The following is a 14,301-nucleotide window of genomic DNA, read 5'->3' as shown; positions in this document are numbered from 1 at the left end:
ATTCGACCAAGCCTAACGATACCGCAAGGGTCGGATGAACTACAGTCGACTGTATATCAGAGCCATGCGATCTATCCTTTCTGCTCCTTGTGAGAAGTACTCAAGTAAAACCTTCCAATAATCGCTTGCATTGTTGCTTCACGAGGCAATGCGCTTTTACACGCAACGATCTAATAATTGTTTCCTTAGGGCTTTTTATTTTACTTAAGTGTGACATTCTGCTTAGTTGTTACGGCTGCACTAGTTTCCATTTGAATCACTCCATTAATTTGCATAAAGTATGAGTACATCTTATTTTACTTGCGATGGGTGCTTTCTAGTTATTTGAAATCTTTTTTGATGTTTCGGTGCAGCCAAAATATCCCATAAATGCATTGGGTTGTTGAGCGCTGATATTCGTTACCTTTAACATAATTCTAGTGTTTGTGCAAATTCACTAAAAAATCCACAGAAATGAAAATTAGAAAAAAAACTTATTTGGTGGCAAACATTTTTTGGTAGAGGCTCGGAAGGATATAGCGAATGTGAAAGTGCACTTGGAACCTTCACTGAATATGGCTCTTGCCTCTATAGTTTCTCGCGTTCGTTTATGTTTGTGGGGGCTGATTACGGAGCACTGTGAAAAATAGAGAAACGTGGAGCAATCGTAGGTATTGTAATCAGTTGAAAGTGCAAAGTACACATTGCAATGATGAAGGTTTCTACCTGCTTTTCTTTAGACTGCATCATAGCCAGCTCCAATTAACAGGAACAGAAGTTCTCGAGAAATTATAGAAGCAGTTTGCTATAATCAGCGAAGCTTCCAAGTGTGTCAGTACACCATCAGTGCTGATGAAAAAAATTATTTTCTTTTGAAACTCGGCCATAAAATGTCCGCCATGTGGCTGTAAGACGATGTATTTATGATCACATGGAATTTCAAATAAAATTCAGCTGCTAAAACCCTCTCGCATGTACGTTTGTTTCCCTCACTTAGTCCCAGTCTTGCAAGTGCACCCAGCGCAATATCACCTACGTCACATGCAGGGCTGGTCATTGTGTGTAGGCTAGCGCCACTGAAGGCTAACCTGAATAGCTGGTTGTAGATATATTATGGGGTTTTACGTGCCATAACCGCGATCTGATTATGGGGCACGCCGTAGTGGGAGACTCCGAAAATTTGGACCACCTCGGTTCCTTTCACGTGCACCTAAATGAAACACACAGGTGTTTTCGCATTTCGCGCGCATCGAAATGCGGCCGCCGTGGCCGGGATTCGATCCCGCGACTTCTTGCTTAGCGGCCCAACGCCATAGCCACTAAGCAGCTACGGCGGGTCCATAACTGATAGTCACTTTGACGAAGAAGATATCGGAACACGTGAGCTCTATAAGGGTCAGACAAAACGAGCTGTCTTGAGAGGTTCTCTGCAAATACATATACCTGAATGAAGTGATTAAAAACTTAACAAAATGTTCTGTATTAGCATTTGCTGAATAAACTTGTTCGCAAAGATTGTGCTGCTGTATTGCTTAAATCAAATGTGAAAAAGAAATTTTGCATAGAAGTTGCCAGGTCCTTTATGACAATCGCTCATACTTCAATATTGAAAGCACTGAACAGCGGGAAAAAATTGCCAAGATGACCCGTGAACTCAGAGAGCGCAATCAACGCAGAGAAATTCATCACTAGTTTCGGTATAGACGACTGTGCGTGTGGTGAAATCTGAAAAACGAATATGTACAAGTTATGAACGAAAGTTATGCACGAAAGAAGGAATCCCCCTCCATATAAATATAAGTATGGCCCTCATTAGGTGTTCCAATTAGCCACATTTTTTATTTAATTTATTTCTGAGCGTGTAATAAGTTCATTTTAGGCACAAGTAATTCACGTAGTAGCTCCCTAAGCAGAGCAATAATACCGTATAATACTCTCGCACAGAAGAATTAGGTGTACGGATGATATATAGCCTGAAATTTTATTTGAGTCAAATGTTTTTGCGTACTTGAAAAATTACATATGGCAAGGCGCGTCTGCAGAGACGACAGTTCGTAATGTGCCTGTTGATCATTCGTCTTGCTGCCAAATCCCTTAGAGCAAAAACACCCAAAAGTTTTGCAAGCCTTAGTATTATTGCGAGCCAGATTTTCTTGTTTCTTTGCAACATAATGATTTACCTTAACTACTCGCATAATGCTCACGCCTACTACATTGACCATAAAAATTTTGGAATGCTTTATCCTCCAGCAATTATCGCAACCTCCAAAATTGCTTCGTTGACTGTCGTTCGCTTGTTCTTACCGATGAGCATGACAGTGGATAGGACTCGGGGGCCACCTGTTGAAAGTCATGCACACTGTCAGCACACTCAGCCTCGATTCAATTCAAGAAGAAACTCAAAGGTAGAGGCTTCTGCCATTTCACGAAAGTTCGTGGGTTGCATGTGGGTAACTAAGGCATACATTGATTTTTCTACACGCCTCTTCGCCACGGGGCGATGTGGAAGCTACGTGACTCTTTTCGAGCTGAAAGCTGGCTACATTGGTGATACGGACATGTTTTTGCGCGACTTAATGATGTCTCTATAGCGTCGTCACTGTTGACAATTGCTGAATAGGTTGAACCAGAGTCGCGTTCAGTGACAGATAGGGTTATGAATGAAGGAAAACTTTATTGATATAAAGAGGAGTCGTTAGGTTAGGGCGACAGTCCAGGCCTCCGCTGGTGAACATTTCCAGGCACTTCTGGACGTCCTCCTCCAGGTACCGCTGTTCGTGCTATGCCTTGTGAGGATGAGCTTGTCCAGAACACGGGGAAATTGAGGCTAGAGAAAGGTGGGAGAGTAGGGGTGGGGTATGACATACCTATAGTATGTGGTGTCGGTCCGGGTAGCCTTTCCACTGGGGGCCCTCAGGGTGAGTCTCTGGTCGTCCTTTGTAATGGTGCAGGCGGATTAGACTTGACAGTGTACAAGTTTGTGTCCTCCATAAGATCGTGGGGAGTTCTCTGATTTACGTGACGCTTTAGTGCCAAATTTACTGCACTTAAATGAAAAAGGTAATATCTGGTGACTGTTAGCGAATATTTTTATTTAGACCACCAATTGCATAATAAAGTTATTGAAAATCCAATATTTATAGAAGAAGCAAGAATGTGAACTTAACAACATTAAAATTCAACAATAAAAACACATCAAAATTCTGTCAATCGCATTTATCAGTAGATCGAAACCAGATAAAATTGACTATTATAGATGGTTCTCACTTACGCCTGTAATATGTGAGTATTACTTTTGGAAATCCCTTGTATATAGTCGAACATGTTCACATCAGATATAAATTGGGATATAAAATTTATCCGCATTGGATGCTGTAACCGATGCAGATTGATGAACTACGATATATATTCTTGGCGCGGAGCTACCAGATTCTGAACTTCGTGCTTCCATTTTTCACAAACAAAACAATGTTTCACTTAACATTAAAAATTTATGCCTTATATAGAAATTCTGCTTTGAATAGTCACTAGAATTTTAACTTTATCTTTAAAATGCAACAAATTTTATTAAAATCTGCCAAGTGGTTATCGTACAAAAATGCGTCTCGGCCTTTTACATGCATCTGAATAGGCGGCATCAGAGTTGGACCCGAGCTAAACTTTCCGCTTAATGTTGGGTGCGACTAGGGAATTTGGTGTGGTCGGAGTGGTATTTGCTCATAGTTAGGCGCAACGGTATATACTGGATAATCATAGGACCTAGAAGGCTTTTGAGCTAGTGCCTGTAAATAAATGACTTTTGCATTTGCTGCTTGTGTAAACCATATGCCTAATAACCCTTATTTGCAGCCACTGCATTTTCATTTGTCTATTTACCACCTAGAATGCTCTGCCAAAAATATGACCCAAGTAATCCTCACCCTCCTCTCCATATTTCGCATCGACTTTCCGCGTAACAACTCGCAAGCATTACTCCAGTACATGTGGCATATTGCACTAATTAATGTAGTACGCCTGAATCACTTGCACGTAGGTTGTGGTGATGAATAAAACATTATATTTTTTTTAATCTCCTCCGCCGTCTCTCTTCTATGCCGCAAGAACATTAAGCCTAGGACAAGAAAAGAGGTTGCAAGCACTTGATCAGATACAAACATACTTGTTGCCGTTACAAAAAATTAAAGCTTCGCGGTGCAGAGCCGTAAAGAGTTAAGGAGGGTACGTCTAGGGTAACTGAGATCTCTGCATAGAACCCTGATGTTTTGCGATAAGAAGACTGAGAGAAGGTCACGTGTTACTCTGTCTACAGGCTGACCTCCGAAAAGAAACTTTCCTCGTTCCTAAACAGATTTTGTAACTCTCGTGTCCCGCCTAAAAGACTATTCAGATGTGCAGTGCTTTTTGCAACAGCACTTCCCTATAAAAAAACCATACACTCCCTAACCCATATATACAATAATCCGATAAGAAACATAGATTCCTGCATCAAAACCTTTTTTTTTTCATATGTATTACGATGTAATTGGGTATACGTGTTACGGCGAGTACGTGTTTGTTGTTCAGTAGGGTTGTCTTGTCATTCAAAAAAATTTTCGGATTCCATATGGTGAAATTGATTATGCAAGAAATGTACACACGTGACTACATATTATTCCCTAATGCAATGAATAAAAATAAAAGTGATGGATCTTCTGTCATTGCTTTCATGTCATGTATGTCAGCGCAGTTGTCCGTTGCAGTTTTCAAAGATTATTTTTATTCACGCGCATAAGCAAGTACTCGTGGAACGGCTTGCAATGCAGGTGGTGTGCCTCTGCATTTGAACGAGTGTTTGTGTGAGACAATGCGAGTGTCCCCAGATGCTTTATCAAAAATTTATTTTCTCGACAGGTTCGTCCGGTAGAAAAAACGAACAGCACTTCACCTTTTCAGTAGAATAGAATTTCTCTTAAACTTTCCCTACTAAAAAAGTAGGTCACCGAACGAATGTAATCACAAGTTTCGCTGAAACACCGTTGTGTGGTGAGCGTTCGTGCTTCAATAGAAGTTCGGTAATTGATAAATATCGTGGTAATCACGCCCAGAGGAGCAATGCTGGCGTGTCATGCCTACCATTGGTCCAACGATCTTAATAATAAAATGGAAAGTTCAGTAGGGGCGCGACAATATTAGCACAAAGATTACCTAGCTCCATGACTTAGTTTGCGTGAACTTTGTCAAAATCTCTAGAAAATATGTCATTCATGGATGCCCGTCGTTCTGAAACGCGACAGTGCTGATTATATTCCCCTTATAGTTCTTTGTTCCGAGGTAAGGTCTGTAAGGCTGGGGCAAAACCCTGTGAACGACACCTAAGGACATCGTCACAAGGCTCACGACACTGCGGTGGACCTTTCTCACTGCTCAAGCCTGCCCTGTCGTAATTTTGACGTTGTAGCTGACGATATTGTCTACGTATGCAACTTTGGCGGTCTGCTAATGACGTGACGTCATACCGAAGGGCGTGATCATAAGGGACGGATTGCTGTTCGATTGACTAAGGCATAAGTCTCAAAGGCACCTTAAAGATGCGAGAATTTGTAATGAATTTTAAGGCCGCATCTCTTAATCGCACTCGATTCCCATCAACCCCAAACCACTCAAGGCCCAGTTCAAAGCCGTTATCCTAAATCCAGGAAACATCATCTTGTGCAGTAGCGTCACGAACAGCATGGATGATAACTGGTTCTTTAATGATTCAGTAATAATATATATAATAATGAAACTAGCATGCGAAGGAATAATGCAAATAAAAAAGTGGCCAAAAATCACCGCCAATGCTAAAGGTTGTCGTAGTAAATACGACAGCGAGAAATATCTAAGTCCGGCTACTGGTCCAGCTTTATGTTGATCAAGGCTTTGGTTGTGACGATCGCATGGATCGTTCCTCCTGAAGTAGGCTTATTGGACCATGATTGTCGTTCGTTTGTATGCACCGATAAGCTCCGTGCGTGGTGCACAATGCGACGCACTATCTGAAAGAGAATCCACTCAGGGTATTCGATGGATTTCGCTCTTTATTGACATAAGGCATTGCATACGTCCGTAAGAGCTTAACCAAATCTTATTGTTAACTGCGTAACTCGAGGGATCGATCAAGTGGTGTGGGAAGCTTGTGAATAGGTGGAACACCATAGCTTGTAGTAATGTTGCTCTTCCTCTGTAATAAGATAGGAAAAAAGAGAGAATAAGGAAGTTTATCTGTGGTCCTTTTTCAATTCAGGTCTGCTGTAAAATTTTAAACCAGGGCATTCGAGAACAATACAATGAGGGAAAAAGAGGGAGAGAGAGAGAGAAAGAAGCACCGATAGGAAAGGCAGGGAGGTCAACGAAAAGAGCATCCGGTTTGCTACCCTACACTGGAAAAAGAGGGAGCAAGCTGCGAAGCATTATGGGGTGAAGGTAGCATGTAATTCTTGACGAAAATGTTTGAGGGAGGTTAGTCAGAAGAAAATGCAATAAAATTAGGTAGAATGCTTCTGTGGGAACTTACAAGAAGCAATCACATTTTTGTCTTAGGTATAAATGCCTGTTTACTAACACCTAGTCTGTCATTTTATTGTGATGCATTGAGACTATGTTTACCATGTTCTATGGACATATCTGGCATATACGCCAATTTGTCAGTTCCCTTCATAATTAAGGCTTATCTTGCTAAATGAAGAAACCTACCTTATTGCATACAAAACGTTTGAGTATGCATCACTGGTCTTCTACATCATGCAACAAAGTTCTGGATCATTAGCTAAGGTCATAGCTAGAACAAATACATTTTTCTATTTTACCAGTAATGCATATGTTTTAAAGTTTACTAGAGGTTACCTTGCCATATTTTTAAAAGGGATCATGGGTTTGTCTAATTTGTTGAGTTTCAATGTGCCGTGTCTGACATCAAAGCAAATTTGCTATCGCGAAACCTAACCTTGCGTCTTTTACGGTTTGTCTTACTGTATAAAAGAAACTGTGTTATTATACCTTAAATGACGTTTACATAACCTTCACGCCCACCTTCTGCTTCATCCGACTAACGTCTGTGCCATGAACTGGCGCAACAGTTATACCTAATAAAGACTTGCAGCCTTTGTTATTTTATTAAACTGAAGACAAAATTAATTTTTTTGTCGTGTAATAGCTATACTATTATTATACACTACCAAACAAGTACGAATATCAGTTATCGTATGTTATGTTGTTTGCTTTATTAGCAGTCTTTCACTGTTAGGCTGTCTGTTTCATCACTCCCGTCTGGAATCACCGTGGGCCTTTGAGGGCAAAACGAATAAAAATTTTCAAAAAAATTAAATTTAGACTTTCCCAGAGAACCGAGTTCCACAGCAAGTTATAGTGGCATGAGGACGTGCAACTAGATTCTAGATTCAGCATTCTAATTCAGTTAACTGGTACATTACACTGCCCGTGTAACTAGCACGCATATTAACATTTTTGATGTTCTATTATTAATAAACAGATATTTGTGTGAGCAGTCCAGATCACGTTAAAGCGAATTTTGCCAAGGCTGCTTGAAAAACGCACGAAATAATCGAAACGATGCTATGTGCTGCCTATTAAAACGCGTTGTATTGTTGAATAAATCACCATAATTTGCACGTTATAGCAATAGCGAGAAAAAAAAGCATTGACATCAAATCAATCAAGCTAATAGTGCTTCCGCAACAGTAATATTGGCAACTGATATTTGCACCTAGACCCGAGTATTTAGGATCATTCGAAAATGTTCGATTTGTTAGGCTTAATTTGGTTATTCGACGAATAAAAGTTGTGGAACAAGCGCTGCAGTGCCCAAAGCTTTGAAGAAAAGAACCATGTTAAGAATTTTTAATGAGCCGATTCACACAAATGCGCCACGCCCATAATTTCATCGTCCTTCACCACTCCAGATCTTGGCACAGAAGTAAAGCTAAGTAGCAGTTTCTCATTAAATTTCGTTTGAAATAAACAAGAGATAGTACAGGCAACAAACCTTCAAACGTTTACAGGTGTAAACCAGCAAACTATAATATTCAGAATTTGAATCGAAGAAATCATCGTGCAATACGTGCCACCGCGACATCGCGCCCACACGATCCCTGTGCTCCTATAAAAAATGCCAACTTATTTTCCCTCACTTATACAGAACCAAAAGCACAACTAGAGGCAGGATAGTCAAATTATGACATGCAGCTCACGCTCTTTTAGAGTTCCCCGCTTGCTCCATGAATGCTGCATTTTGCCCATCCAGAAGTCATTTCAAAAGTACATTATTTTTGTATCGTTTGGAGTCATTCATACTGCACGTTTCTTTTTTTTTACAAATGAATAAAGCTGAAATTTTAAATTATGGGGTTTTACGTGCCAAAACCACTTTCTGATTATGAGGCACGCCGTAGTGGAGGACTCCGGAAATTTCGACCACCTGGGGTTCTTTAGCGTGCACCTAAACCAAAGTACACGGGTGTTTTGGCATTTCACCCCCAACGAAATGCGGCCGCCGTGGCTGGGATTCGATCCCGCGACCTCGTGCTCAGCAGCCTAACACCATAGCCAGTGAATAAAGCTATGTGCTCGCACTCACAGCCCTCATTTATTCATCTGAGAGCAATATATTGTCACACGTGTGTAATTATTATGGTTTCGAAACTGCGCCATTCACTGCTATGTGCTTTATGAACTATCTATAAGGTTACCATTATCGCTATATTTATATAAATGTGCTCTAAGTCTTTCTCCTCAAATGCACATATTTATCTGTGTTTCTTCGTGCCTATCGTGCTGCACTTTGTTTCTTACTATATCACCACGTATTTTGCGCGGATGTATTTGCAGGCATGATTCTTACAAGTGTTATAACTCGTTTTTTTTTCTTTGCGTTGCTGCCTTATTCATCTAAGTCTAACACTGTAATCTTGATTTGGTGGCCCATGGCATTTACCTGAATGCGTGATTCTAGTCCATAATATCTTTATCTCTATATTGTATCCACCTAATTACTATCTTTCATGCGGCCAAATGAACCATACGTAAATCACGTTCTGACGAATTACATGGTGGGATTTTAGAGGCGTTTATGACATTCCTAATTTTGTGTTCACTTAGCATCACTTGAATGAAAAACTTGGCAATAAACAAGGCCAGGACAAATTAGATGACCGCAGACGTCACCTCCTTTCCATTGTGTTTCTGTGCTGTTCTAGCTTAGAAGCCCATGTCGCCGTCCTCATCTTCCTTGTCATCGTTCTCTGCGGAAGCCGTGGCACGACCAAAACCTCTGCCATAACCTTTGATACCACCTGCGCCTGCAGGGGGGCCACCACCACCCCCACCCTTGGGGACTGCTCTACCTCCACCTCCGCCACCACCTCCGCCGCCGCTTCCGCCGCCTCCACCTTTGCCTCCACCACCACCTGCTCCCCCGGCACCACCGCCTCCGCCACGAGTCTTTTTCCTTTTAGCGCCTTCCTGTTCTTCCTCTGAGGAACCCCTGCCGCCTTTCTTGCGGCGTCTTCTCTTTTCTCCGCTTTCTTCTTCCTCCGACTCGTTTCTTCTGCGAGCGGGACGTTTTCGCCGGCCACCCTCTTCAGAGCCCTCATCCTCTCTCTTACGGCCACCGCCTCCGCTGCCGCGTTTTTTCGGAGCCTCTTCTTCCTCTTCGTCCTCTTCACCCTCCTCGGCGCCGATATTCAAAGGATGAAAGCCGGTCACGCTCATTCCGGGTGTGCTCTTGGGATTAAAAGTTTTTCCCGCCGGCGCACCTCCGTTAGGACGACCCGCTTGAGAGCCACGTTTGTTGGAGCTCTCTTCCTCGCTCTCTTTCTGCTGTTTCTTCTTCCTGCGTCTTCTTCGTTCCGATGAATCCTCTTCTGATTCATCACGGCGCCGTGATCCCCGGCGTCTACTACTGCGGCGTTCAGTGCTTTCTTCACTACTGGTGGGTTCGCGCTTCTTCGAACGCTTCTTCGAACGCTTCCTCGGTCGTTCCTCCTCTTCTTCCTCATCGCTGTCACGCCCACGGCGACGAGTAGGCTTAGCAGTTGTTGTAGTAGTGGTCGTCGTCGTAGTCGCCTGTTTCTTCACTGGGGCTTCTTCTTCATCCTCTTCTTCGTCACCTTCTTCGTCTCCTATGTAAAGTTTATGAAATCCCCAAGGTCCATTTTCGCCTCTAATTTTTCTCGCCTCTCTTTTTACTCGGTTGTGGAGGACAGCTGGCTGCTCAGACACAGATCGACGCAACCGTGCCATGGTGAGGGATCCATCCGGCGTCCCGTAGCTGCTGGTGCTCTGTGCCCCTGCAAAATTGGAATAAGCGAGAGGGACGACACTCTGCTATACAATTACCTGTTTAATTAAGAGCTAGCATCAACGATCATGGCCTCGCCCTTAGCTTGTTGCTCTGGTGGGGAAAGACTCGATTGTCCAGTGGCTGAAACAATCGTGCATTGCAACAACCTCTCGTACTAATGTGACCATGTGCATCAATGCCGAGTATAGGTCCCTGAGCCGTCATTCGATTCTCATGCATTTCTTTTTGTTCTGCAAATCACCCCACAACAGCTGAATGTTTACACCTTGCGAACCACGTGTGAAATTTCCCAATGTTCTTTTTTTGTCCAGTATGCTTGTAGAACCAAACGGGCATTTTTCTAAAGAATGCCTTTTTTATATACATGGTAATTTGATACTCACAGAAAGGGCTCCTTGCGTATCATCTTTTTTTTTTTACTTTTTTGTCATGAATTGAAAATGGCATTTACAGTGGAAATCATTCAGAACATAATGGCATGATATAGATGAAATGGTCACCTCGTCAGAAAATATAAGACACATCTCTGCAGTGTTTTTTTTTTAAATAGCCTCCGTGGCCGAAACAAGATTACCACTTTATAAATTTAAAGGGAGAATGTTTAGAATAGCTGGGGACTGAATTCGTGCTTCGGTGTAAGACAATTTATGAGCGACTTCTCTGCCGGCTGCTGCAGTAAGGAGTTACGTGCTGCCAAAATTGTTGAAAAGTGCTTCTAGGAATATGATATTCTAAAGCTGCGGCAGCTTTTCCTTAATACGTTGCTCCGCACTAATTTCAATGTCTGAACGCGATGCTGCAACACCAGTGTTCTCGTCTCTGCATATAAAACCTCCGAATTTGTAGAATATATCCTTAAATCAGAGTATCCGCCATCTCCAACCACATACAGGCCAAAATTATCCGGTCCCTTTGTTCACTCGAGCCACGGAGTAGATGGGGTTGGGTTGTAATAAAATTAGCGCAACGAGATGAAGCATGGCCGCGCAAATTAGGCAAAACAATATAGAAGATGGTACAGCACTTTGTGTTCATCTGCTAATGTGGTTACGATGGTTCTTCCAAATGTCAACCAACTTGACGAACAACAACACTTTTCTTCGCCGCTCCTGATGTCTATCGGGTCATGCCTGACGTAATGTTGCTAATAAAATGAAAGCACATGTTACAAAACCCAGCAATATAGGGGTCGCGCATGCTTATATGGGCTTCTGTATGAAAAGCGGGAAATCCCTCAGGACAAGAGACACAATTCCTCTAATGCTATTCACAGCATGATCAGGGGAGAGAGAGAGAACTGCATGCTTAGAAGAAGCATTCTAACTACTCGGCCGGTAAGAAGTACGAGTCATAATCAACGGCAAATATACTCGCAAGCAATGATTTCCAGGTGATGTTAACCTATTCAGCAACGATGAGGACGGATTGCAACAAATTATTGATGAATTTAGCCAAGGGAGGGATCGAATAGGGTTGAAGGTTATTGTTCTGAATGGAAACGTGATTTATAATGGCCGTGAAAGACCTAAATTTTCCATTGACAGTGCGCCTGCATAGTCGGTGCAATAGTACGTTTATCTGGCTCAATCACTAACACGGGACACTGATCATGAGAAGGATATTTGCAGAAGAATAAAAATAGGTTGGAGCGCACACGGCGGCTATTACCAAATTACGGGTGGCAGCCTACCGCAACCTTTCAAAAGGAAAGTGTACACTCATTGCATTCTACCCGGTACTAACGTATTGGGAAGAATCTTGGAGGTTAACAAAGAAACCTGAGAAGCTAAAGACCGCGAAACAATTGATTAAACGAAAAATGTTAGGTGCAGTCTTCATGAGGGAAAAATACGACGTGAATCAGAGAACAAACGGTGGTAGCCTATATGCCAGTTGGCATTAAACGGAGAAATGTGCTGGGCAGCCGGTGTAAGGCGTAGGGCCCGTGGGCTATTTGAGTTAGAGAAAGGGTACCTAGGAAAGCGGAATCGCAGTCTAGGACGGCTGACAATTAGCTGATGCAAAGAACGTAGGAAACTTAGATACACAACTTAAAGCCAGATAGCTCTAGACACGGGGGACTGGAGATCACTAGGAGAGGAGTTTGCAATGCAGCGGCCATAACGATAGGCTGATGAGGAAGAAAACAAGCGGGATTTCCCATTTTAACACGTTTTTTTTTTCGCATGGAGCATACCGTTTTAGGCAGGATTAATTGTGCAGCACGCGATTGAGCAGCATTGATAAAACAGAACATATCAGACTCCGGTGTCATGGGCTTCAAAAAATAATTCATCGAAGAAATCGAAATTCGTCAATGAATTTGTATAGTACTTCCGGTGTAGATTAAGGCACTGGGCACGTGCTGCGTCGGAACCTCCACGTTTCCAGTCTTATGTTTATGGTTCATTAAAGTGCTTATATGAAGACGTGCAACGTCCGCTCATTTATATCATGACGCACGGCGTAACTGAAATAATGAAGGTAGGACTTAGCAACTAACGAATTAACCGCTATTTTATGTTCTTGTTTTCAGAGTATGCCTAATATTTCTCAACGTATATCTTCTATGTGGTAAATTTACTTTTCAGTGCTTGTAAAATTATTTGGAACGGTTATTATAGAAATTGGGTAGTTTCACGTGCAAGAAGCGGTACATAATTTTGAGGCATGCCGTAGTGAGGCACTCCTAAATAACTTTGGCCACCTGTGTTTCTTTAAAGTGAGCCTATATCTATGCACGCGAGTGTTATTGCATTTCAGCCCGTATGAAATGCGGTTGCCATTACTGGGATTCAATCCCGCAACCTGGTGCTGAGCAGCTCAACGCCATAGGCACTGCCTTGCCGCAGTGGGCGTAAAATTTATTTGTAACGCAATACCTACAAAAATTAACTGATAAATTTACATCACAAATACTACATTGACATAAAAAATCAATAATTTGTGTTTTGCTTGATAAACTATAGTAACTCATTTGTCACTCCAAACTCCATTTGATGCTTTAAGCATAGTGGTTTGAGTTTTGTGTTATATATTAATCTGATGGTGCACGAGAATTTTGACCTTGAACATTAAGGACCCCACTGAACTTGCACTTTGTGGTACACACTTTCTCGGACCCCATGCACACGCAACTTGAGAACCTCATGGTTGAGCGCAATGCCTATCTGCTACAAGATGCTAATTCCTATAGGCAGGCACGGGTAGCATGTTCAGGGCTGAGCTTACCATGACTCAACTCGGCCAGAGCCGCTAGCACCAGGAGAACCTTCAAATCAACAGTTCTCCTCATCCTCCTGCCTGGCGCCTTCATTCCATGATCAGCACGGTCCTGCTGTTTCTCAAAGACGAATGAGAACCACTAGTCGTTCCAAGGTCTACATCGAGCCTGTCACGCGAATGCCACAAAATCGCGATGACGGACTCCTCAACAATGGGCTAAAGCAAGTCAGGGTCGGACGAAGGCAGTGTGTCGGGCTATTGTCGTTGTGAGGGAGAATATAATGGATGAGAATTCGGAGGACGTCAGCAACGGTACCTGAGTATGCGCCAACGTCACGCTATTTTTCCTCGTCGTTAGTATGAAGAATCCTCGGGGGAAATGGTAACAATCTACACTAACAACTGTAGCAATGTCATCGGACCCTCCAGTGGAGAGCTGCAGTTGCCACAAAACGAATATTTTCTTTATCTGTGCAGCCTTGTTGGCAGAACAGCGTCCGCTTGCCGAAGCGTGGGTTCGATGTTGACACGTACAAAACCTGCATAGTGATCAATCTCTTTATTGTTTTTTCAAAGCCTCGTTTCAATTCTATTGTTATGAGCAGTTCAGCAGGTGCTCCATTGTTGCCGTCAGCATCAATATGAAGACAAAGGCTTTACCAGCTCCTTCTGTGCACCGTTTTGTGAAAGAGCCCCCATTTGCTTATCGAATAAAACGTCTTGACGGCAGATTGCAGGAAAATATTGTGATGTTGCCGAAA

At 42.5% G+C, this 14,301-nt stretch overlaps 1 protein-coding gene across 1 annotated transcript; it reads right to left on the bottom strand.

Annotated features, from left to right (window-relative positions):
- Window positions 1-6,017: 6,017 nt before the first annotated feature.
- Window positions 6,018-13,707, bottom strand: LOC126543637 (uncharacterized). Its single transcript, XM_055077811.2, has 3 exons — window positions 13,547-13,707; window positions 9,178-10,301; window positions 6,018-6,178 (listed from the first exon to the last, which is right to left on the bottom strand). Exons 1-2 carry the CDS (start codon window positions 13,629-13,631, stop codon window positions 9,211-9,213), a joined length of 1,176 nt encoding a protein of 391 aa, XP_054933786.1. The 5' UTR covers window positions 13,632-13,707; the 3' UTR covers window positions 6,018-6,178; window positions 9,178-9,210.
- Window positions 13,708-14,301: the final 594 nt, after the last annotated feature.

The sequence above is a fragment of the Dermacentor andersoni genome, chromosome 10 (assembly GCF_023375885.2).
Source record: "Dermacentor andersoni chromosome 10, qqDerAnde1_hic_scaffold, whole genome shotgun sequence".
In the NCBI taxonomy this organism is placed as follows: domain Eukaryota; kingdom Metazoa; phylum Arthropoda; class Arachnida; order Ixodida; family Ixodidae; genus Dermacentor; species Dermacentor andersoni.
Note: the sequence above shows the minus strand (reverse complement) of the source record. Positions and strands in the feature narration are given on the sequence as shown.

Coding starts and splice junctions, on each gene's coding strand:
- LOC126543637 (XM_055077811.2), bottom strand. CDS start 13,631: ATGAAGGCGCCAGGCAGGAGGATGAGGAGAACTGTTGATTTGAAGGTT. Junction 10,302..13,546: donor TCTGGCCGAGTTGAGTCATG/GTAAGCTCAGCC, acceptor CCAATTTTGCAG/GGGCACAGAGCACCAGCAGC.